At 43.0% G+C, this 25809-nt stretch overlaps 3 protein-coding genes across 5 annotated transcripts; 1 reads left to right on the forward strand and 2 right to left on the reverse strand.

The window, feature by feature from the left end:
• Positions 1-740: 740 nt before the first annotated feature.
• LOC139747279 (uncharacterized) lies at positions 741-3005 on the forward strand. Its single transcript, XM_071659385.1, has 3 exons — positions 741-823; positions 1652-1895; positions 2448-3005. Exons 2-3 carry the CDS (start codon positions 1658-1660, stop codon positions 2624-2626), a joined length of 417 nt encoding a protein of 138 aa, XP_071515486.1. The 5' UTR covers positions 741-823; positions 1652-1657; the 3' UTR covers positions 2627-3005.
• A 976-nt stretch (positions 3006-3981) lies between these two features.
• On the reverse strand, positions 3982-9199 carry LOC139747278 (uncharacterized). 2 transcript variants are annotated; one of them, XM_071659383.1, is made up of 7 exons: positions 9112-9199; positions 7557-7599; positions 6917-7005; positions 6641-6746; positions 6298-6457; positions 5823-5932; positions 3982-5236 (listed from the first exon to the last, which is right to left on the reverse strand). In XM_071659383.1, the coding sequence occupies exons 2-7, from the start codon at positions 7587-7589 to the stop codon at positions 4205-4207; spliced, it is 1530 nt and encodes a 509-aa protein (XP_071515484.1). In that variant the 5' UTR covers positions 7590-7599; positions 9112-9199; the 3' UTR covers positions 3982-4204. The 2 variants fall into 2 exon arrangements, with proteins under 2 accessions (XP_071515484.1, XP_071515485.1); XM_071659384.1 differs by having other exon boundaries at positions 9158-9184.
• Positions 9200-10126: 927 nt separating this feature from the next.
• LOC139747305 (uncharacterized) lies at positions 10127-23710 on the reverse strand. Of its 2 annotated transcripts, XM_071659449.1 has the most exons (3): positions 22671-23710; positions 13952-14115; positions 10127-13194 (listed from the first exon to the last, which is right to left on the reverse strand). In XM_071659449.1, exons 1-3 carry the CDS (start codon positions 22671-22673, stop codon positions 12567-12569), a joined length of 795 nt encoding a protein of 264 aa, XP_071515550.1. In that variant the 5' UTR covers positions 22674-23710; the 3' UTR covers positions 10127-12566. The 2 variants fall into 2 exon arrangements, with proteins under 2 accessions (XP_071515550.1, XP_071515549.1); XM_071659448.1 differs by lacking the exon at positions 22671-23710 and having other exon boundaries at positions 13952-16235.
• Between the last annotated feature and the right edge of the window lie 2099 nt (positions 23711-25809).

Here is a 25809-nt window from a genome sequence, read left to right on the forward strand (position 1 = left end):
GTCCACTCCCCTCTCTCTAATTATTCATTTGTTGTTATTATTCCATCCAATCATCACAACGGCTGGGGAGCAACGCGTTGTGTGTGCGTCAGTCACCCGTCTCCACCAGGCTTCCACCCACGACACCTGGTCTTCGTTAACTTCACCGATCGCCCCACACTTGACCCCCTCAGGGTTGGAGGGGGGGGGGGCCTTTAACGCTACACCCGCACATTAAGATACGTTGAACGAGTTTTGAATAGAATATTCACGGTGTCGCAAAACTGTATTATAAATTCGTGCGAACAGCAGGACCCTGGCAGTGGCGCTACGTGGCTTGTGAATCATAAGTTTTGTAAAGAGAAACACAATCTATGTACAAGTGGAGGGAGCGAAGGGTTGCTCGTGCTGAGACACCGTCAACTTGGTGTAGCTCTACACATGAGACACAGGGCTGATCCTGTGTGGGAACAATCGACGGAAAGATAAGGCAAAATCTGACGTCAATTCAACATTTAAGTAGGCCGACAACCACAACGCAAAGGGGATGCGAGATTTGAACCAAATCCAAGAATGGGTGAGGTACACATCCGCCAATGGGACATGTACACATCCACCAGCAGTGTACAGTGTCAGACAACATGTACACATTCGCTCGCGGTGTCGTGAGGAAACACCTCAAAAAAATACATACATAAGAAGATAAAACTGCCGATGAAGGTCGCATTTTTTTCCCCCCTTGGTGTTCGCATATAAAAGTGGGGGCGCGTTCTCTGGGTATCAGTGCGCCCCTGACTGTCAAGTAATACACACACTTTCCGTGGAAGGACCACAGGTAACACAGGTCAGCTGTGCCTCCATTTTCGTTTCCCTTTTTCATACGGACCAAATCTCTCTCTCTCTCATTCACTCATTGTGCAATGGTGTTGCAACATTCCTATAGGATGCCTCACTCACAGAGGACATAAGTCATTGAAGATAACGCAGGTCTATGATTTGGTCAAGGCTTTCGTTCGTCCTGGACATCTCTTATCTATAAGAGACGTACGGTTATTTCTCACTCGCGAGATAACGTAGATGGAGTATCTCTCGTGAATAACTTGGGTCTCCTGGTTCAGTACCTCTTGTCATGTACCAAGGATCTGCTTCAGTATCATCTCTCATTCTTACGTTAGACTGGTATCGGGATCATTAAACGTTCACACAAGCTTATTTTTTTTCCCAGGAAAATTATTTGAATTACGAAAGTGTATTCGTTGATAATGCACTGAACCGACCAGGGAATATGCTTCACAGTAACCATGGCTGCCCATCCCTGGCTGTAAACCATAATGCTTTTTATAGAAAATGCAAATATTCATACCATACATAACACATTAATTGAAAGTATTTTGATACAAGTTGTAACTCGGGGTGATTTCAATAATACCGTAGCTTCCCCATATATATATATATATATATATATATATATATATATATATATATTTTTTCTTACATATTCGCTATTTCCCGCGTGAACGAGGTAGCGTCAAGAATAGATGACAGCCTTAGAAGGAAAAAATCCTCACCTGGCCCCCTTCTAGGTTCATTCTTTTGGAAAAGTAAAAAACATGTGGGCAGGATTTCAGCCCCCCAACTCCCAGCCCTTTTAGTCGCCTTCTGTTCTTTCTAGGTAACAATGAGGGTCCTGGTTGTATGTATGTGCCTGGTGGCCTGTGTGATCGGCCAGCCACAGCAGGTGGACCCTCAAGAGCCGCAGCCACAAACATCCGTGGTGAAGAACCTACAGCAGCCCTTCAACGATATCCCCCTCAAGACGCTGTTCGACCACATGAACGACCCCACGACGGTCAAGTTCTACGTGGAGTGCATCACAGAGACGGGGTCCTGCGACAAGATCGGCAACGCCCTTCAGAGTAAGTACGAGAAAGAGTGACTGGTCATCATGGGGTGGTATGTGAGGAGGGGAGGGACACCTGGTGCCGTGCACTCCCCAAAGCAGTCTCGTTGGGTCTGAGCGCCGCTCCGGTACACTGACAACTAAACACTTTCCAAATGATTACCACAAGACGCGGTACGATGACACCAGGGTTGAGAACGCGTCACCACCAGCCCTGTCCGCGACCCAACGAACAGCTGAATACATCTAGTCGAAGTTTCCAAAGCTGTATCGGTAATTCGGCTTCGTCTCGTAACATCTTATAAAAGATATATAAAAAGGATGAAGTAAACTACATTGTATAACTAGAAACTCGCAAAAGTGTCCCAACACAAAAAAAAAAAAAAAAAAATCTGCCTAAAAATTTCAGATTAAATGTCTAAAAATTTAAGATTACCTTAATTTGTGTGTTCTCCAACTACCTTAATTTGTGCGTTGGTGTTGGAGAATCTCCGAGGATGGATGTTCCAGTAGGAGGTTAGGTCAGCTTGAATTATCCATCGTGTGCTGAAGTTGCATCTTTTTTCAGACCTGATATACGACCAGCAACGTGCAGGACAGTTCTGCCACGGGTGTACCAAGTGCGAGAGGGAACGTGTTCAGTATGTGATGGACAAACTCAAGACAGACTACAGGGATCTGGCCTGCAAGATCCAACAGAAACTTAGGTGGGTTGGACTCTTCGGCGACACCAACCCCTGCGCCTGAGAACCCCTTGTAGGATCCTTTTTGGCTTTCTCTTAAGACTCACCTAACGACATTCAGATACTCTAACCGACCCAGCTGCTTGTCTCATATGTTACCGGATCCTCCACACTCGGCTGGTGTTCCAATCCAATCGTTGATGTCCCCGGATACACCGTCCTGCCCTAAGCCATTAGCTAATCTTCCTGTTTCCCTAGTGTCCTTCCTCTCGCAGTCAGCCTCGAGGAACCTGCTTGACCTGCAGTGTTCCTCGTGGCTGAGCCTCTAGACCATGCAATTACTGCATAGGGTCAGTGGAGGCTGTAACGTGTTCGGACACCTTTACCATCTTCCACATTCTCAACTTGTATGTAACCACTGGAATAAATTTATATGCTTGCAATTTCATGCCATTCTCTTAACCTGCAAAGTTCATCAAACAAGGTAGTCATTTCTCATTACATTTGTCGTTGATCGGATGTTTACCAAGGCCAGTTTATATATACTCGTGAAGAAATAAGTGAAGTTTCAAGAAGCTGAATATCAAAAATTGACGTCCGTAGAGATATTGTCTGAATGGGATGTTGCTTCCTGGTTGACAGTGTTAGCGTCAGAGATAGAGTAAAATCAAAGTTTTTACAATGAAAATAGACTTAATCATCCAGGTAGCGACGGAGATTTTGTATATCGTTACAAACCTGCGTGTTCGTTGTATCTAGGTTGTAGAAAACTGTTATAGACAATCCACGCGGTGATCTGGGGGAGGGAGGTCTCAAGAAATTCCTTGGCCACTGCCACGCCACCCGAGATTTCACACCCCAATAGTCAATTAGCCGAGCCTGTCGCATCGGCCCGATTATTATTTCTCCCGTAGCGTTAAGTGACCCGGGGTCAACCACGAGGTCATTGATGCGACCATTATGATTGTAACGTCATAGAATTGCCCAAGAAATAAGCAGTAGGTTTCTATAGTCAAATTATTATAGAATGAAAGATCTGGTTTGAAATATTACCTTAAATGTCAACGAAAATATTTGCCCGTTTAAAGTGCTTTTATCTTGTAATCTATTGTATTTCAGTTTTAACCCAGTGTTTGATTTCATCCTATAACCAAGATGGCGTTATCCAGTATGCGTAACAAATTGACGACTCTGCCAGGATCATAATATATATAATGGTTACAATGCTATATCGTAGAGATCAAACTTCCCTGCACAGATATAAGCATCGCGAGACACGAAGGTATTGTTGCTTGCAAGTTATTTTTTACACTGTATTTATTCCCTAAATGGCCCGGTTCAGGAAGAGTTTCATCACCCAGCCCACACTACGTCTTTCTTCATTTCCTACAAACGTTTATGGAAAATGCTACAGAGACATTAAATAAAAATTACTTTAATTAAAATTACAACATTTACATTAAAACCTAGCCAGCCAGGTTGGTTAGTGACAAGTGTCTGGTGTTAAAACGAGAGTCTACCATAAAATGTTTGCTCATCAGCGTTAAAATTCCTATAGTAGGACAACTGGCTTGTTCCAGCTTGGGCCGAACGTGATGCCGGGAGCCAAGACTTGTAATACAGCAGCAGCCGGCCAACACATTCAAAGCTCAGAGAATCTGTACCTGCGGGGATTGACGCCTGGGGGCAGTCTCTCTCTCTGTACACCCATACCCTCAATATGACCCACCTTTGGTTCCCTCATGCTGGTGTCCCGGGGTCTGGGCCTCAGCGGCCCTTGCTTTAACTTCCGATTGGAAAGAGGTTTTTCGTGTGGGCGACGAGGAAGACCTTCGCCTGGATGTCCGCTATTCCTGCGTTGTTGCAGTTTCGCTTGACGTGGCTGGTCTTTGTATACACTTTGTGTATGGCTAGGATGCTGGCCAGCCACAGGCCCCTGCTGGAAATGGATTTTAGCTTCTCTCCGTTCTGGAGATATCCATTGTTGGCCTAAACGATGTTGCTGTTCCCCGTGCTCTATGTACGGTAACATTTGTTGCTGTTCCGGATTGGAATATTGTGCGTACTTATTATGGGGTAATCTGTTCACAAGGTCTGCCTGTGTGGCATGTCCCTCCGGCCAGTGCTCTTGCATAATTGACTGATCGAAATGCTGCCTTTCGTACTGGTGTTCAGCGGCAGCGTGTTCTTGTCCGGCATTTGGCTGTACGTTGCCATATCCTTGCATGTTATTCTGCTGCAGAAAGCTGGCTTCCAGACTATACTGTTGTAACTGAGGTATTGTGTCCTGGATGGGATGTGGCTGATCGCCATTTTCTCCCTGTATGTAATATGGAGTTTGTAGTCCATTGTCCTGTGTGGCATATTGCTGTCCTTGTAAGTCTTCTCTGTACTGTCCCTGGACAGTTATTCTCTGCATCTTGTGCGACTGTTCCTGGTGTTCTGGGAGCCAGTGGTTGTCTGCTGGGTTTTGGATTTCATTGTCCATCTGTAGCAGCAGCTCTTCAGACGACATTTGTAGTGTTCCTCCTTGGCGATGAACAGAGTTACTATCTTCAGATTGTAAGGCCAGTGATATCACCTGCTGTTCATATTCCGTTTCTAACTGCGAGGTGTTAAGGTCAGGCGTCAAGACGTGGTAGTGTGTGGGTTGTTGAACCGACCTCATGAAGCGCTGTAATGGTAGAATTGTCACTATGGTTACGATATAAAGGTATAGCATGTTTACCAAGCACATTGAGATGCAAATTATTATTCTAATGTAAAAGTAATCTAATCTTTTCGTGTCAAGATTAAATCATTAGTCCATTATAAGTGTTAGTGATCGAGGCCTTTACTACTTACAAGTGAAAGCAAGGGACTGGAGATTTCAAGCAACATGTTTACGAATGGCTTTAAAGGTGCCGAGACAATATTTCAAGTAGTTTTTGACGTCTGACAAAACCGGTTACTTTTGTAAAAAATACAGCGAATTATTGTAGTTTTAAAAAGCTCTAGGATTCAGATCGACTTTAAAAAACTGGTAATGGCAAAGCATAGTAGACGTTCATTTAACTTAGACAAGGATTAAGTTTAGCCAATGTAAACTTTCATAATTTTCGCACGTCATGTAGCCGAATCTTTCAATAACTATTGCGGAACCAACAGTGATTATTTTACAAGATGTGAAAGTACGCGAGAATAAGGAGTATAGACGGGTGCTGTGCTTACTTTATAATGACCTTTATGGAGGTTAGGTTGGCGAGTAGGGAAGCACTCACCTTGAGGCTGGGGTGGTCGTGAATAATGTCGTCATCCAAGTCTTGACAGTCTGGGTTGTCGTAATGACAGGTATCGTCCAGAGTGAGGACAGACACACTCCGCTTGTGGTCTGGAAGGGATAATCTTCCAGTTATACTAGATATCGAACTAAAATCTAGCATGGTACCCATTGAATTATTTCTTAGACTAGACGACCGTTTTAGCCATTGTCCGATTGAACTCTATAAGACTAACTGGATCAGGGCTTAAAATTTTTAATTGAAGACTATTTTACTTTTAACATTATAGTCAAAATTAAATCAGATCAAATCTAGTTATAATACAAAGGTATTTAATGAATTCTGTTGTCACAGCTACAGCGTATGAATCTGTGGTGGGTCTCTTGTTTATACGACTACTTATCCCTATTTGTACACAGGCGGAAGATACAGTGTCATCTCAGAAGGAAATTAATAAAGAAATTTAGATTTTTACCATGGATGGTTCTGTGGATGAAGAGGCCAGAGGCGATAACAAAGAAAAGGAGGATTAAGAACATTTTGCAACAGTGGGGTAGACTTCGTAGAGAACAGCGACGCTTGAACTTCGAGACTGAACGAGGACTCAATACTCCGCTCGAACTCGAAGTCAGGATCTGCGGTAATATGGAATTGTGCTCATGGTAAATGTTTTATTCGAAAATAAGAATTCCTAGGTTTGGTCCTGCAAGTATTAAGTAGATTCTTAAGCTTTTTATTTGTCAAAGATATCCACAGCTTTTAAAAAGCGAACGAAAAAGATAATCGGGAATACTTTAGCTTGAGTATTTGAGGCTCACTTGTATGGGAGAGTCGTAAGAGAACTGTGTGGAGAAGGCCATGCGGGGACTAACGAAGCACGGGGTGGTGCAAGGGCTGGGAGATGCCCGCCGCTTCCCTCCTTCGCTGTAGTAAAAAAAAATTGCTACTAAAAACGAACCATTACATTGCAAAACCATTTTTAATCAAAAGTAAAGCTTTGAATAGTTAATCTAGCGAAAGATACATTGGTACCGGTTTAAAGTGTTAAAATTAGATTTTTTTAAATCTACGAAGTGGTACAATACATTCCGTACCTGTTTGTAAGAAAGTTGTTCGGGTCCACCATACCCATGGAGGCGCTCCGGGGTCGCCACCTTGAGGACTGAGACACTTCCAATAGGCTCTGTGACGAAATGAAAGACTAAGGTAACTTTGCATGTTTATGTAATTACATCTTCATATAACCATTCGATGTACAAAGGAAGTGGCTCATTACACCTAATTACTTTAGATTACAGTGGTTAATATCGTCTTAGTCTATATTGCAAGCAATGGACAAGTAAAACCAAAGGCGATAAGCAGATGGAGGTACTGCTTTGGAACAAATATGTTTAGGCGGCTTTTATCAACACTTTGTAGTCTCAGGATGTGCAAAGCGAAGTTGTGGACGCCTATATCTTAACTGTCAAATAGCCTCGGTTACTAGGGAAGACAGGCATTAGGCGTCAGCTGTGCAGGGTACGAGAAAATCAAACTTTCGGTAGATTTAAGTCTGGCTTTTTCAAGGTATGCCATTCTGCATATATATATATATATATATATATATATATATATATATATATATATATATATATATTGCCTGCAGGAGGTTTGCAAAGAATTTGTACTAAAACTAGCCAGCTGGGTAACCAAGGTTACAACAGTTACTATAGTCACAATGTTATGAATACTTACATGGCGTCTGTCGGGGCTTTGCTTGTAGCTCATGACTGATGCTCTGCAAAAATTAAAAGTCATGGGAAATAAAATTAATCCATACAAGAAATACTTTGGCAATACATTTACAAACCCGAGCCAGTTCTGTTAGGTTTTAGCATGTACAATTACTAGTTTGACAGCTTGTAATATCAAATCTATGTATTATAAAAGAATGTCAGTTATTGCCAAAGAAAAAAATTGTCTATGCGAAATATTTGTTAAAAGTATTCTGCAGTTATAGAAATTCTCCAGTGTTAAGACCATTTGAGATGTGGACATTCACAAAACACTGATTTTGCTGGAAAATTATTTCAAATTGCAAGGCAAAATTGTAGTTTGGGATCAGTTTTGAAACTTTCACCAAATTGGTTTGTCGTTACGAATACCTAGAAGAATAGTCTTCGTTTGCGCCACTTAGCTTTTTATTGTCGGTCATTCTTAATTACACAAGTTAATGACAGCAGTAGTCGTTCCAAGGAAAACATTTGGCAAGGATGAAAACCCGCAGTTATGTTGGATTATAAACCCCAATCCTGTTTACCATTTATCCAAATGTATTTCATGCACTGTAAGGTCCCGGTTACGTTATCAGTTCTGGTATACGGCAAATACACCGTCAAGTGTTGTGGTATAGTTTGTGGAAGTGCCAGCAAGTAATGTTTACAGGAAGTAAAGAAGCCATTGTGGGTACGAGGGAAATAGACGGCCTCGAGCGCTGTTCGACCACTCCCGGTGTAGTTTTTCCCTGGTTGGTGATGCTTGTACATACCGAAGTGGGTATCAAGGTGTACACGGTTTTTGTATCCTCGGAGCACCTGAAGGTTTGGAGGATGCAATCCCAATGACGACCTTTATAACAAGCAGTTGACAGGCCTAAAACCCAAATAAAATTTTATGTAATCTTTTAAAGAGTAACTCATTCATTGTGGAACCAATTCATGATTTTAGGGAAAAATCTAAACCAACTTACAGGTCAGCAAAACAAAGTATTCATACCATACAAAATCTGTCATAACCCCTTATCTAGACATTCAATCAAGTTTTGGATATGGAGGGAATTTCTTCAGTAATGGTTTTCAATATATCAATGTCCGAGTTACGCTAGTCGTTCGTGATAAACAGTGACAGCGGGTTTGTAAGCAGTGGTTCGGGTTGTGGACAGACGAAGTGACAGGAATGCCTAAAATACAAGATCTAATTGATACGATTGTTTCCCAGAAAGCTCACTTGAACATTCTATCCAACGACCCATTGACAAAATCTAAACCATTGTAAACAAGGTTCCCCTCTTCCTACAGAGAAATGAACCCACTGCTATTTTCGATTCGTCATTTACCGAATAACCCCATTGCAGAAGGAAAACCATCAAGAAAACGAACAAATTAGAACGTATGACTACCTCACCCCGCATTATATCTTCCCACAATACGAATCGAAAAACTCAAACCCTTTGACAAAATTTTAGAAAAAAAATTCACACTTTCCACGAAAAAATTCTTGATTTTTAAAGTATTACCAAAAAATCACTGACCAGATAACAGGATATACACAATAATGATAATTTCAACACAACCAACACGACGTAGCCGACCGATAGTACCAGCACAACTGACCTCCGTGACCTCGCCCGCCGCGCCATGCCTCTGTTTCCCGCCAAATTTGTCGCCACATCACGCCAAAGGATTCTTCCCCACGATTGGTAATTGTTGTTAGCCTTATTTGACAGTGGATAGCCTGAATCATGCAAGTTCTTTAATAGAATCTGATGGAATTTACCCTCATATGAAACCTTCATAGAAACGTTCGGAGTTTGTGAAGCTTTGCACCAGGTAAATTTCAGCGATGAGTGGGAATTCCTCCATTGCGTATGTTTGTGTGGGAGACGAGCGGCTGGCAGGGAAGTTGGAGGCAATTTGGTACAACCACAATGATAAAAGATTTTAGTATGTTGCTATCGTATTACTATGATTACTTCATTTACGGTAAAATAGGGGAAAAATGTTGTCAATACCATTTTATGGCAAAAACGGTGTTACCACCGGGGGAGATCGTGCAGTCTTGGGTTCTTGAAAGATATTATTTACGACGGAAAAGTGATTGTATGTCATACACAGTGATTACAATTTACACTTTCGATGCACTCATTACCATTTCACATTGGTCATTTTATACATCATCTTTAATCCAATATATAGAGGAAGAGCAGCATTATCTTGTTGAAGAATTGCTCACTCTAAAGAAGTCCATCCTTTTTCTGCTACTGATTGTAGTGCAGCCTTGAAGCTGCAGGAACCCCTTACAAGGGGTGCTGGGATTATGTGTGCAATATATATATATATATATATATATATATATATATATATATATATATATATATATGGGACAGGAAGGAAAGGTAAGATATTGTAAGAGAAAAACGGAGATGTCTGATTGAGGATGCTGTAGTCCCAGTCATGAGTGTTGCTAAGTTTTCCAAAACTTACCTCGAAGTATGGTAGACAGGAGCAATAAGGCAAATATATATCATACCATGAACTTCTTTGCATGTGATTTATTTTTCATTCATTATCATGGTACACACCTGGGTTACAAGTTACACAAATGTGTAGAGTAAAATGTCTAAATGTGATGGAAAGCGGTGCTATCATTAATCCTCGATTACAAAAATATTTTTACAGTTCACCATTAGTACCCAAGTGACTACGTTGGCGAATATCGTATGTTGGCGAGTGCCTATTGTTGGCGGGTATCTTATATTGGCGAGTACCTCTTTATCAACGGGTAATTCAAGCCAGAGACGTATCTTTTCACATGAGACCCAAGGATTACCGTTGATGACGTAATAGTGTGGATCGCCTGACATCCCCGCCCTAAGATGAACTCGTCCATGCTGACCTTGGCGTGCGTGAAGAGCTTACCTGGCGTGGGAGGGACACAACAAAACTCATCACATACTCCATCGGCATCACATTTCCACCAGAAGGAAATCAATCTCACTGCTCATAATTCCTTTGAGGACAGATTGAAATCATAGCTCGCCTTTCTTAATAAAGTTGTGTTTGATTGTTCACCGTGTCTTGTTCGGCGCCACTAAACTGATACAAGGTTAGGTTTGCTGCAGTTGAAAGGGGGGGGGGGGTAATTATAATGTTGATGACTTATTTATGAGAAGGTTTATGAAACTAGATGTTTGAGGAGAGAAATATCAAAGGCTAGCTGATAAGAGGAATCAGAGTTTACAAACCTGGAAACTCAGATGGGAAATAATTATCAAGAAGAATATGAAATAAGAAACGTAACCTACGAAAGATCACCTAAAGAGTAGAGATTGAAAGGAATCTCACAAACAACCAGTTGAAAAACAAAATCCAGGATATGAGACAACCAACAGGTTAAAGAACCAGGAGTCAGCAGGACAGTAAACCCACAAGTAGCAGCTTAGAGAACCTTTCACCATCAGATTAGGAACCAAAAACCAGCGGTTTTGAAAACTCAACCAGCATATAAGAAACCCGCAACTAGCAGCTCAAAGGACAGCCAACAACTTTGATAATCAGCATCAGTTTCTCAGAAAACCTGTAACCGTCAACAGCCACTTAGAAAACTAGGAACCAGCAGCTTAGAGAACCAAAAACCAGCAGCTTTAGGGAACCAGCAGCTTATTCAGTTCAAATGTTTTCGGAAAGCCCTTACCTTCCAGCCTCGGGGCCTGTGTCAAGTTGATGCCTCCACTTTTGACAGTACTAATCTTGAACTTTATAATTCTACCGTATCCCAGGATTAATGTAAGCAAAGGTCAGAGAAATAAAAACTTCGTCTTATATAAAGATTCTGATCTCAGAAGAACGTTCATCGGAACCGTTTTGGGGAGAATGTTACTCGTTTGACTGCGTTAAGAAAATAATGGCACACGAACTTCGATTCATCACAGCGAAGTACTCACTCTTGTATCCACAATGTAAGGAATGAAGCGCATGGTCAAGTTAATGCTTTATATCCCTTTCCCGTGATCAGCAGCTAAATGATATACATACATTATACCAAGTGGCTAACGTCATTGATTTGGGTTGCTTTAGATTAGGTTGCAAAAAAAAAAAAATGTAAGCACTTTTATTTCGAACTTCGTCTTTGCTTAAAGTCGATCAGGCTTGGGTTAGATTCACAAGGGAAAAAAACTAAAGTTACGATCTCAATTGTTTTGGTTATTTTACGTTAGTCTGTGTCAGGTTGTTAGCAAAAATCTGTTGAAATTAGGTTATGATAGCGTTATCCTCTGCCTTATCTTAGTTTTAATGAACGCAGTAAAAAGCAAAGATATATAATTTGTTGTATCTATACTTCGATGAACGTAACCGTGACATGATTCGATGAGGTTTTAACGAATGCATAAAGTAGCGTATAACATGCCCGGCATCGCAACGTGACGTCAGGCATACATATAAGGGATTTCCGAAACATTTCCACTGAATGTTTTCTCTGCAATCTTGAATTCAGATAAAGCTTCCGTCATCTGACAATAAATGTTTCATATGAAATTATACGCTCAAATGACCTGTTTCGCTCTTTTCTAAGCAGTCACAACTTTCATGTCAAATAAGGATGAATTTTCCTAATTTCTGTCGAAAATCCAATTTTGACTTTTAATTAAGGGGCAGCTTTAATGAGTCTTTAGAGTGCTTTACAAACCAAGCTTAAAGCTATTAGATCTCTGCTGAGTCCCTACGATAGAAGGTCACTTCTGCCTCTATATCCAGAGGTCCTGCCAGGTCTCCAAGCTGTGAGCAACCACGTTTAATCACATGAAACTTATTCGCCGGTAACCACAGGTAAATGTTTCTTGACTAATGCTGTAAGAAAAAACATAGCACTATTGATTCCAGGCAGACACTGTCAGGTCAGTGCCCTGGAAAGTTCCACGTTACTTAAAGAGTACAAATATGAGCCTCAGTACAAAGGTTGAGCAGGAGATGGCTGGAGACGTTCGTGCTACTTGAAGACTGGAAGGAGGAGCTCGTGGCAGCCGTAGAGTGTGGGGTCGACAGGGAGTTCCTCGAGTCCTAGAAGCTCCATCAGTCCTTCGATCACGTCGTGCACACCCGATCTTTTGAACTTCCTGAAGACCGGGAAGCGCCTGAGCCTGCTGGGGCCACTACCGGTGGCCATACCTGCGTCCTCCTCACTCATGAGGGAGGTGTTGCGAACGCTGCGGCGACTCAGCCTGAGCTTGGCTACGTCCTCCGAGTCGTCAGCGCGAGGAGGCAGATCGCCGCTCAAGCCTCTCGGGTAGAGTCCGGACTGGACCTCACTGTCGTGTGACTGTTGTAGTAGCTTCCTTGAGAGAACATCCTTTGTAATGGCGTCATTCCAAAGAACTTTACTGAAGAGGTGAAGTCCAGCGTTTAAGGGTCTGGAGTCATGCTCTGCGCGCATTCCTGCTGACGCTCTCTTGGTCTGCGCCCTCGAGGTCGCTGAAGTGGACTTCTTGTGGCTTCTGGTCCTGTAAAGCGGCCTAGACCCTACGCTGGAGATCCTCGTCAGCAGGGTACCACCCAGCTGTGCCTCTTCCAAAGGATCTGCTGCTTCGCCGCTCCTCTTGCCGAACCTCATAGGTCGTCTGGCGGGGAGGAAACAATACATTATATTCCTGCTCCTGTGCCCACCATGGCGCCTGATACTGACCTGATATATAATATCTATAACGCACAGAAATGTACCTAGCTACTCTCAGGTCACTGGTCTCATATCAACCAAATTTGTGAATTTATAGTTTGGGAAAAAACAGGCACGTTAAAGGGTGTGGGTAACCCGGACAAAGAATGGTTACCTCAGCTTGTAGAAAGGTAGGTCATTGATGACCTATGCCACTGGTGGAAGGAATTTATCCCGGTATTCTTTTTTTCGTAAGGGTTTCCTGTGCTACAGACAGCATAACTAATCTTTGACACTATCGGTCCCAACACACGTGACCTCATGACAGACATAGCCTATGACAAGTATATTTAACCTCATGACACACAATATCCCCGGTAAGTAACACATATGACTTGACATGTGACAAGTGACCCCCGACAAGGGACGTCTGACACACATATGACCCTAGACGTATGACATACATGACTCCTGGTACGTGGCACACCTGACAAACATATGACTCTAGACGTATAGCACAGATAAACAATACATGATTCATTCCTGACACTTGACACCTTAACCATGACACAAATAACTCCTGACACATAAGATAACTGACACCTGACATACGTAGCACATCTGACTCCTGACATACATGACACACCTGACCCTTGGCACAAATGACACCCTGCCACACGTAACAAACGTAGCCCCTGACACAGGTTGTACCCATGACTCACCTCCTGATACAGCGGCTACAGTGAAGGTCGAGGTCAGGGAAAGAGCAGATGACGTCACAGCGGAGGGCTTCGACGTCACACTTGGCCTGAGAGGCGAGGACGGGCGGCCACCTGGCGGACCACACCCACACCAGCACCAGCAGGAACCACCCGGCGCGCCCCACCTGTGGGTACAGGGCCAATGTCACTCTCACCATAGGATAGAACGAATCTATTGTCATTCTCCTAGCATACAACATAGGATAGAACAAATCTATTGTCATTCTCCCAACACACAACACAGGATGGGAACAAATCTATTGTCATTCTCTCAACTCGCAACATAGGATAGAACGAATCTATTGTCACTCGCAACACACTACAGTACTTGACGTAAGGTTAAATCTATTTGGCGGGAGAGTGGGGTCACTATTTCAGTCACGGTGCGCAGAAAACTGCTATATTATCCCAGCTGGTGGCATCGCCTGCCTTCACCAACCTACTACTACCTTCACAGACCAAAACAGTTGGCAACTCGAGGTTCCGGACTACATCATAACATTGTTGTATCGGTTACATCACTGCCACTCAGAACTAGTAGAAAGGAACCGTAGATTAGAAAGTGTGAGGTGGCTCAGTCGTGTTTTAGTTACTGTAGCTGATTATCAGTCCACTGGGCCGGGTTAGATCTCCCAGCGGCCACTGGTGTACAGCTCACCCAGCCGTTCATCCTCCTCCTGACTGATAGATGGGTGGATACGACCCTGGGCTAGGGAAAGGACCACAGATGTGACAGGCATAGCCAGCTGACAGCATGCCACAGCTGCGGTGCTTTATCCCAGCCCAAGGTGGCACCCATATGTCATAAGCCAACATCATGAACCAGTCACAGTGCCTCAACACACAGCATCATGAACCAGTCACAGTGCCTCAACACACAGCATCATGAACCAGTCACAGTGCCTCAACACACAGCATCATGAACCAGTCACAGTGCCTCAACACACAGCATCATGAACCAGTCACAGTGCCTCAACACACAGCATCATGAACTAATCACAATGCCCCATCACCTAATATTATGAACTTCTCACAATGCCCCATCACCCAGCATCATGAACTAATCACAATGCGCCATCACACAGCATCATGAACCAGTCACAATGCCCCATCACCCAGCATCATGAACTAATCACAATGCCCCATCACACAGCATCATGAACCAGTCGCAATGTCCCATCACCCAGCATCATGAACTAATCACAATGCCCCATCACACAGCATCATGAACCAGTCGCAATGTCTCATCACACAGCATCATGAACTAATCACAATGCCCCATCACACAGCATCATGAACCAGTCACAATGCCCCATCACCCAGTATCATGGACTAATCACAATGCCCCATCACACAACATCATGAACTAATCACAATGCCCCATCACACATCATGAACCAGTCACAATGCCCCATCACCTAATATTATGAACTCACAATGCCCCATCACCCAGTATCATGAACTAATCACAATGCCCCATCACCCAGTATCATGAACTGATCACTGTCCCATCACACATCATGAACCAGTCATAATGCCCTATCACCCAGCATCATGAATTAATCACAATGCTGTCCTTTTCGAGTTCCAGAAAATCATGTATAAGAATGATCCCGTAATGACGTGCAACCAGTAACCAACATATCCCTGAGTCTATTCCTATTGGCATTTTCATACAGTAGTTCTGGCTATTGTAATGTTTCCCCGGCGGCGCTGACCTGTCTCATATCATGGTTCCTATTTCTAGACCATAAAAGTCATTAACAAAAATAACATTTCTGCGTTATGGGCCACGACTAGGAATTAACTGTTTTCTCGTTGTCTGGATGAGTATCCATTTCTTCCCTCCAGCAGTAAAGCTGAAAGCACGTATTAAGCCAAGTTTTAGGATCTGATAAAAAAAAAAAAATAACCCATGGACATTTGTGCAATTTCTCTCGGAGGAAACACTGAGGCAAGAGGGGGAAATAATGCTTCAGTATAGATGGCATTCACCTCACGTACATACTGCAGGAAGACAAGCGGCAGCCTTTCTTACTAGCACAATAGACCCATGAGACAAACAAGTCTTAACTCCGTCTTGTAAGAACCTGTTTTTATTCCTTCCAATATTCGTCTGTTGTACTGACCTTCAATTATTCAGAATGCAAATTGGGGTATACATCCTACAATTCTTTCCCTTAATTTAGCCATTGATATCAGAAACAATTCTTCCTAAAATTCACTCTAATCATATATGTAATTATAATCTTTCAACTACATTATCAAATTTTCTACGTGTTAAAAAGATTTTTTTTTTTTTTTTTTGGGGGGGGGAGGCAAGAATATGAACAATGTCACAAAAATAAATTAACGAGAAACAATAAAGATAGATTATATACAAGATCTCATTACCAAAAGGAGACAACCGCCCTTTCTGAAAATCCAACTGGAACAGGAATTACCACACTAACATCAGAGCTTCACCTCGGGAGAATATCACATCAACTCTCATTCCTTGTCTCTCTCAAGTGTTTCGTCTCTCTTTACCGGCCACTTTCATACCAAACTTTATCCCTGGAACAATTCAAATAATATATTGTCTCATGTCCAAATCATATACAAGTATATAACTAGTTTTCCTTCAACTTTATGTGATTATCCCATGTACAAGTGGGTTCATGTTCTTCAAAATTAGATAGTTTTCTCTAGTTAAAGACTTGAGGTGAATCCATCATTTATGTGTCAGAATAAATCCAAATACGTTTATTGTTTGCCAGGGATGGCGATGATTATCTCTCGCACAATGACACTCGGTATTAACTATTCTCATCAGGGGAAGCACTACACCTTACGTCCAGCGGTCCATGGTTTTCAAACAACACTATTGGCTAAGTTGATGGTAATGGCTACAAGTTACAGTCTGGTATAAGATGAGGATATATATATATATATGAGCCGATGGCACCGACATCAGCTAAACGTCGTATGAAGACTAGTACTAGACTTTGTCCTGAAATCATTGTCTTTCAGACTCCCTGAAGCAAGCTTCTTACACAAGATCCAGAACTTAAGAAAACAAATCTTCTTTCCCGGGATTATGTTACATCCCATTTTCCATTTCTTTTTTCTTTATCCATCAGATGTTAAAAAACGGGGAAAAATGAATCACTAGAAAAATTTTAGGATGGAAAGGGTAAGAAAAAAATCTAACCCACTGTAAAGTACCGAAGTCGGGAGTAACACAGCGCGTATACTGAAATTTTATCAACCTTTGTATACAGCTCGTTACTCCTGCAGCTGTAGAACTACCTATGGCCAACAACTCTATCGTTTTATGAACAATTTCCTGATCCGTACAATACAGTATACTCACACTGATACCTAATTTCCCATGAGAGATTTACAATTCATTCTATATTTGCAAATAGATAACAAATTACTGCAGCTGGCTTTTGAAAGCAAATGCGAGGGTGTGGTGTCGGCGGGGTCGACCCATATATATAGTGTTCGCATCAGCCTAACAAGGCTATTACTGTCCCGGTGTAAAATGATTAATGCTGGCGCTGTTATACTACAGGGGATATTGATAACTAAAGTTAGCGCTATTATATAGTAGGGAATATAATAAAGTGCTATTTCTATCACTGTATTGTACAGAGATCATGGTTACTACTGGGGAATCTATACTATTAATGAAATAGCTGGTGGCACTGTACTACGAATAACTGATGGGGTTCTTGTATACTACCTAAAATAACTTTCGCTGGCGCTGTTACAGTAAGAAATATCTAACAATTAGTGTTGGAAATATGATACTTTTGAAGACAGTAGAAGTACCAAGGAAGATTTGGAACTCTTTGGAACTCTTTGGAACGCAGATAGGAAAAACATCTTGGTACTGCCGATACCATACTGAAAGTCCAAAGGGCGGGAGAAGTATATAAGATTTTTTGGATTAGAATCTAAACAATGGTTGGGTGAGAATGTAAACACTTGGGTAACGACTTATCGAGAATGGAAGTACCTAGACAATGGTGGAATAAGAATACAACCATCTTTGCAATGGCTGGGTAAAAGTGGAAACACCTGGACAATGGTGAAGTGAAAATGGAAGCACCTGGGTTATGACTGAGAAGAAAAGCAGCTTAGGAATTATTTAGTTGAGAATAAGAGCAAAACATGACACATCTCTATATGTAAATCTAGGTTTCAGTTAAGTGTTAATGCTGTCCTCATCTTGAAGGCAGTTGCTCACTGAAAACCCTGCAGCCACGATTAACATCAGTTCTAAAATCTTTTCTCACGCTTATTCTCAACGTCCTAGATTGTTCTGTGATACTATTATTAGAGATATCAAAACGTTAGTAATATAGAGGAAAAACAAATTCTATCCTTTAGGCTTTATCAAATAGATACGACGTCATATCAAAAGCTCAAGGCAAATTAAAATGTCTGACACTCCAATATCATTATCAACTAGCAGCGTTATCCTGCAAAATGTCAATTACATCTTTCGCGTGTTTTATCGTGATAATGCCAAGAAAACTCAAAGGAAATTTATCTATTTAGGCAGAAACAGCGAAGACCCAAGAACAAAGCACAAGTTAAGGGAACTGGTGACATCTGGCCAACCTAATCACCCAATCAGATGTCACAGCCTTCATCGGGTGATGACTTTGCCTGAGAGAAGCGACACAGGGAAGAATAGTTGAAGCCTCACTGCAGTTGATTACCGCTGATGCTTATGCTGTCATTTGTATATATCTTGTGAAGATATGTAAAAGTAAATTCAAAAAGGTCATAGTATAACGTTTCCATTTAAAGATCGCTTGTATTATGTTCTTAATAGGGGTAAAGCCACCACAGTGCAACAATACCCACTTGCACTACATTATATTCTGTTCATATATAATCTATGAAATGGTTTATTCAAACACATATTTATCATGTTGAATACACAATGACATAAATATATCAACACCAAATGTTATATGAACAGCGGATTATCCCACCAACTTATGACGAGACATGTACATGACGGGCGCCTGGGGATGCTGCAGCGATGTGAACTTAAAAATCAGATACAGAAGAACCCTTGAGTCCCGAGTGATTGCAAGGAATCCACGACCGCTGCCGCTACCTGGTAACGCCACACTGAAATACTTCCCTTTAGAGAATCGTATCATCAGTATGTTTCTCCGTGCACATATCTTCAGACGTCAATATATCCATAACATTTCATGCTGTCAGGGCCGGAATCCCAATGTAATTACCTCCCTTAACTTGTCTAAAGCACAGTGAGGTTACGGTAGCTTCAGCCTCCTTCATAAAAGTTAATTCTCATGCGTAATATGGAAGGCGACTGTTAATGTTATTGTCTGTAAATGGCGTGAAAGACACCTATATTCGGATGGCTGCCTCCTGTTGATGTCAGTTTGTCATTATGACAAGGTTGGTTACATCATGTTGTGTCAAGGGCTCTTGTCTCGCCTGTAGTTAGCACGATACAGTTTGTGTGTCAACAAGTTCCCTTCTGATTATAACATGGTGGAAGTCACAGGCATGTTATCCAGCTCCGTGAACCATCCTTCCCAAACTCCCACGTCTTCACTCGCTTCGCTTCAGCAAATGATTCTCCGCGCAATTACTCTCTCCATCATCATCATAATAATACTAATACTAATAATATTAATAATAATAATAATAATAATAATAATAATAATAATAATAATATATTGAAAGCATCTAGAATACCTAAGATAAAAACCGGATATTTTATGATGCATAATTTTGATATCTTGCGTTCTTGCTGGTAGAAAAGAGAATGTTAGTGAGGAATACAGTGACCAGTGTTTGTCAACTGTATTGTCATCCATAATGATACATGATCCATCATCCAGTAGGTAGCTGGGAGTACAGTGAACAGTATGTACCAACCGTGCAGTGCAGTATGCAGCTGGACAGACACGAGACCCGAGACCCGACAGACCAGGGTGTACGATTGCATGTGGGGATCACTCGACCTCGCACCGAGTGTTAGGGTGTAGGAAGGACAGTGAGGTGGATGTGAGTGTAGAAGGATAGTGAGGTTAGTTGAGGGATTAGGATGGACAGAGGTGAGTGTGAGGGTGTAAGAAGGATAGAGGCGTGTGTGAGGGTATTGGAGGGATGGTGAGGTTAGTTTGAAGGCGTAGGAAGGACACTGAGCTGGGGGTGTAGAAGGGTCGGTGAGGTGACTGTGACTGTCCTGAGCAATCCAGCCAGCCAGAGCCGGTCGTTCCTCGGCCGAGCCCGCCGGCGGCCAAGCATCGTAATAACCTTCCCCGTCACTCTCTTCCTTACCAACCTTCCATACTTACGCCTACACACGTTAAGAATCTAATAGAATATATTGTATTATAGTACACGCTGAACCAGTGTCCAACCCATGGCTCTAACCTGTGTCGAGATTTGAGAGAGAGAGAGAGAGAGAGAGAGAGAGAGAGAGAGAGAGAGAGAGAGAGAGAGAGAGAGAGAGAGAGAGAGAGAGAGAGAGAGAGAGAGTAGCAAGCATATTATAAATCCGAGAACTAAACAGGATGTGCTGAAATATTTCAAGTTTGTGCATATGAAAAAGATGAGCGATGGGAGACTGACTTGGAGGATGTACTTGTCAAAAGTGGAGGTACCTAGGTAAGAGAGGAGGCTCAGGAGGTGGATGGATAAAGTAAAATAGGCCGGAGTTATCCAGCCAGGGCCTGAACATACGGAAAGGTTAAAAGTGTGCAAAGGGTAGAGTGCACTAGACCAATGTGGTATACAGGGGGCGACGTGCTCTTAGTGAACCCAACCAGAATCAATGAATTGGCCAGGTAAAACCATGTAAAGGTTTGTGGGGCTTGGCTGTGAATAGGGTACTCTGGTTTCAGTGAAATGTACATAAAAACTGAACAGATGTGAGCAAATGAAGCCGTTCTTCGCTTGTTCCTGGCATATGGCGCGAGCGTGCACACACAATTATATATATATATATATATATATATATATATATATATACAATGTGTGTGTGTGTGTGAAGCTAGTTCTCCACTGTGAATTAATCATATTCATGCTATACGTCTGTTTGTACGTCTCTCTATGTAAATATTCATCTTTCTTCTTTTAGTAGCAATACTGTAGCGAGTCGTTGCGGCTGCCTTGTCACCCTGTGCAAGTTATCTAAATTTCTGGTTCGGTCTGTTTATGTGTCTGTTCCGATGTTTGTCTGTCTATATTCAAGACAAGGAAATCTTACCTACCTTCTGGTGATAACATAATAATAAATAATAAACATTGCACTTACCGTCAAATGGAGTACGGGAAATAAAAGTTTCTACAAATTTCAATGTGACACTTCCGGGATGTCTTAAAAAAATCTAGCCAGAACCTTTCTTTATTTCTATTACACCCGAGAGGAACTTTCAAAATAGTTTTTCTCTGAATATACATAGACCAGGATTTCTAACAAAATATAGAATGGGATTTTTACCTGAGACGCGAGTTCACATGTAAGGAAATCCTATATATATATATATATATATATATATATATATATATATATATATATATATATATATATATATATATATATATATATATGATGTGTGTGTGTGTGTGTGTGTGTGTGTGTGTGTAAGATGAGTTCCTCCTGTAGGGCGAGATCCTTGGCGGCGTGCACTATCTTCTGTTCACCGACGCTGTGACAGCTTTGTCGAAGGTAATTTAAGCAAACACCTCTACCTGTATATCCATCTCTATTATCATTACTATTTTTATCATTATATAACCCCATGACCCCTTTCTCTAAAGAGCTTCTGCAGCTTCGAAGCTGTGCTACTTCCAGTAGCACGGAAATATAATTTTTCCAGACACTTTCCAGGATCTCCTGCAGCTTCAACGCTGCGCTGCTTCCAATAGCGGGTACGTGACGGACTCCTTTGAAATAAGAAATTCTTTGACGTGACTGTTACCAATGTTACAGTCTCGTCAAAGTTGTCTTCTCACCCCTGCCACTTATATGAAGTAGGATATGCTGTATGGAAGTAGTGTATGCTCCATAGCCTAGTCGTTTTCAAGTGGCAGCCGTTCGAATCCTGCTTTCGAACGATATTGTATACTTTGCGGAAGTATGCGTTCTTATGTATGTATGTATGTATGTATGTATGTATGTGTGTGTATATATATATATATATATATATATATATATATATATATATATATATATATATATATATATATATATGGTCGTGCTATCATGCTCAACAAATTAAACAACGTCTCCACCTGACAGGCGACTACTTACCACATCTGTCACTGAAAACGATAAACATTTTACGTTCAGTGAGGTATGAATGTTTTCTTGAGTGAGGGGATGCTTGTCAAGGTGTGGACTACAAGCAGGAGCGCAGCACAGGAGCAACTCACCATCCACTACATGTTCAGTGATAACTACAATTCACAACTCACATTACAACATCTGGTCAGGACGCTGATGAACCCTGTCACCTGGACAATCGACCCCGCTGCACCAGTGTCTCGAAGCCACGCCAACATAATCCTTGAAAAACCTGACCTGTAAATATATGACTTACATTCCACGAGCCACATGAAGGGACTTTCTGTTGTCTGTGTTAAGGACAACAGATGGAGATCCCTGCAATCAGTTTTACGAGTGTCTTACCATTACTATGGGAGGAGCAGGTGGGTCCCGAAGTTGCGCGGAGGTCCGCGGCCACAGACGACTTATGGGCCCACTTATGTCTTGTATCTTCCAGAAAAGTGAGCGCGGCCTTTTTTGTAGAGGGTATGGAAAGGCGTCCTAACGTCTTTGCTCTAGTAGCCTGGTGATGACTCTGTCCTCTCAACTCTTGAAAGGGATGTGAGGGTCTGTAGAGTTCCAAACCCTGTCTCAGTAGGACCCGGCTGCAGGGTAGTACTGCAGCTCCTCCGACCACCTAGGCCTACTGCTTTAGTCACGCGTCCCGGCGCTCCACCTGTTCCCCAGCGGACGATATTTGCCTCAAGCCTGACGTCTGGAGAGTGTTATGGGGGAGACTGTCGCAGGGAGACGCCACCACCACCGCCACTACCACAATATTGAACACGACGGAGATGAGAACGGGGCGCTGAGAGGGCCGAGGGCGCGAGGTGGAGCGTGAGTTGCGCCTGGCCGTCCGTCTGGGATGCTGGGGAGTGGCAGATCCCACACACTCCACGCACTCTTATACCTTCCTCCGCCCCCACCTGCCTCACCAGCCCCTCACTATACTGTGGTCTCTGTCCTCATTATACTGTGATCCCCGCCCCTCACTATACTGTGGTCCCTTCCCCTCACTAAATGTGGTCTCTGCCCCTCACTATACTGTGGTATCTGCTCCTCACTTTACTGTGGTCCTTGTTCCTCAGTTCCTCACCATACTGTGTCACTGCCCCTATACTGTGGTTCTCTTCCCTCATCATACTGTGGTCCCTATCCCTGACTATAATGTGGTCCTTGTCCCTCACTATACTGTGGTACCTGCCCCTCACTATACTGTGGTCCTTGACCCTCACTATACTGTGGTCCTTGACCCTCACTATACTGTGGTCCTTGTCCCTCACTATACTGTGGTCCTTGACCCTCACTATACTGTGGTCCTTGTCCCTCACTATACATTGGTCCCTGTTCCTCACTATACTTTTTTTTCGTCTGCTTTCCTGGCTCTACCTTGCTGACGCGGGAAACAGCGAAACAGTTTAATATATATATATATATATATATATATATATATATATATATATATATATATATATATATATATATATATATATCGGCTATGTATAGAGTTTGTGTATGGAGATGGTCCAGTGGGACGTTACCAATACAAGTTGGCGGGCGAGCCTTCCAACCCTCACCAGGGAAGTTCTTGATACAGGATGAACAATGACTAAAGACGCTGGCCTGGGGACACCCAGGGGACTGGGGTTGAGGGTTCCCCGGGGGTGGAATTGAAGAGTCCCCGGAGGTGGGATTGAGGAGTCGCCTAAGGCAAGACTTATATAGAGTCCTCGAGGGAGGAGGTTAAACAGTACCCCGCGGGGTGGGGTGGGGGGTGCTAAAGAGTCCCCGGGGGCGAGGGTTGAAGTCCCCATGGGCAGAGAAGTCTCCAGGTGTGAGGGTTAAAGAGTTCCCAAGGACTGGGGGTGAGGAGCTCCCGAGGGCGGGGGGATTGAGGATTCACGGGTGGGGAGGGGGGGTTGAGGAGTTCCCGCCCTCGGGGACCTGTCAGCCCCGCCCGCCCTCAACGCTGGTGAAGACCAACATAAGCCTGGGCCAGGGAGTGTGGGGCAACACGATACGATAATAACTTGATTATGTGATGATCACGAGATGCGTGGCCCACAACTTATAATAGTATTGCGGCGGTGTCTCCCCCAAGGACCGTCCGCGCCATCACCAAGCCCACTACCTGACACCCACCAACACGCCACCTGCCACCCATTACCATGCCAACATTGCCATCCCACCCATCACAACGCCCACACTACCTGCCATCCATCACACCGCCCACACCCACTGTTAGCAATAACTACACCCACACCCCCTGCCGCCAATGACCATGCCCACATTACTCTGCCACCCATCACAACGCCCACAACCCCTTGCAACCCACAATAATGCCCACATCACTGACCATCCACCTCCATATTGTAGCCACCTGCCACCCATCGTTAACCCCACACTACTCTTCCACCCCTCACCATACCCACACTACCCTACCACCCATCACCATGCCCACACTATCCTGTCATACTTCACCACACCCACACTACCCTATCATCCATCACCATACCCACATTACCCTGTCATCCATCAACATACCAACATTAACCTCTCATCTATCAACATCCCCACACTACTCTGTCATTCATCACCATACCCACAGCAACCTGTCATCCATCACCATACCCACACTAACCTGTCATCCATCACCATACCCACACTACCCTGTATTTCATTGATACGCCCACACTATCCTACCATCCATCACTACACCCACACAAACAAGCCACCTATCATCGTACTCATGCCATCTGCCTCCCATCACCATGTCCACAAAACCTTACCACTCTTCACAATGTCCACACTACCTGCTACCCATCAACACATCCACACAACCCTGTCACCCTTCACCATGACCACATTACCCACTACCCATCACCATGTCCACACAACCCTACCACCCTTCACCATATCCACACTACCCATTACCCATCACCATGTCCACACTACCCTGCTACCCATCACCATGCTCATGCTACTTGTCACTTGTCACCATATCCACACTTCCTGCCACCCATCATCACATCCACACTATCCTGCCAACCTGATGACACAACAATGATGGCAGATTCGAATTAGAAACTACAGATGTTGGCGTCTGAGTTTTGGAGAGTATGTGGAAGGAGAAAGTTGAGAGTAAATGTGAATAAAATGTAAAGTTATTAGGTTTAGCAGTGTAGAGACAGGTTGGTTGGGGTGTGAGTCTTAATGGAGAAAATACAGAGGTGGTGAAGTGTTTTAGATACCAAGAATTGGACACGGTATTGAATGGGCCCATGGGAGAAGAGAGGTAAAGGATGAATAAGGGTAAAGGTTCTTGAAGCAATGTGAAATGTGTAAAAAGAAAGGTCACTATCTGAGACAGTAAAAATGGGCATGTTAGAGGGTGCAGTAATCCCAATGATGTTTTACTGATGCAAGGCATGGGCTATTAATGAAAATGTATGGAAGGGGGCGAATGCGTAGGAAATAAAATGCTTGAGGGCAATGTCTAGAG

Source organism: Panulirus ornatus, chromosome 68 (genome assembly GCF_036320965.1).
Source record: "Panulirus ornatus isolate Po-2019 chromosome 68, ASM3632096v1, whole genome shotgun sequence".
Lineage (NCBI taxonomy): Eukaryota > Metazoa > Arthropoda > Malacostraca > Decapoda > Palinuridae > Panulirus > Panulirus ornatus.

Bases quoted from the DNA above. Each gene is read 5' to 3' on its own strand.
- LOC139747279 (XM_071659385.1), top strand. From the start codon at position 1,658: ATGAGGGTCCTGGTTGTATGTATGTGCCTGGTGGCCTGTGTGATCGGC. The intron at 1,896-2,447 runs GTAAGTACGAGA...ATCTTTTTTCAG, and splicing joins GATCGGCAACGCCCTTCAGA to ACCTGATATACGACCAGCAA.
- LOC139747278 (XM_071659383.1), bottom strand. From the start codon at position 7,589: ATGAGCTACAAGCAAAGCCCCGACAGACGCCAT. The intron at 7,006-7,556 runs GTAAGTATTCAT...ATTTCGTCACAG, and splicing joins AAAGCCCCGACAGACGCCAT to AGCCTATTGGAAGTGTCTCA. The intron at 6,747-6,916 runs GTACGGAATGTA...TTTTTACTACAG, and splicing joins AACAACTTTCTTACAAACAG to CGAAGGAGGGAAGCGGCGGG.
- LOC139747305 (XM_071659448.1), bottom strand. From the start codon at position 14,214: ATGACAATAGATTTGTTCTATCCTATGTTGTATGCTAGGAGAATGACA. The intron at 13,195-13,951 runs GTGAGTCATGGG...CCTCCCCGCCAG, and splicing joins TGTAGCCGCTGTATCAGGAG to ACGACCTATGAGGTTCGGCA.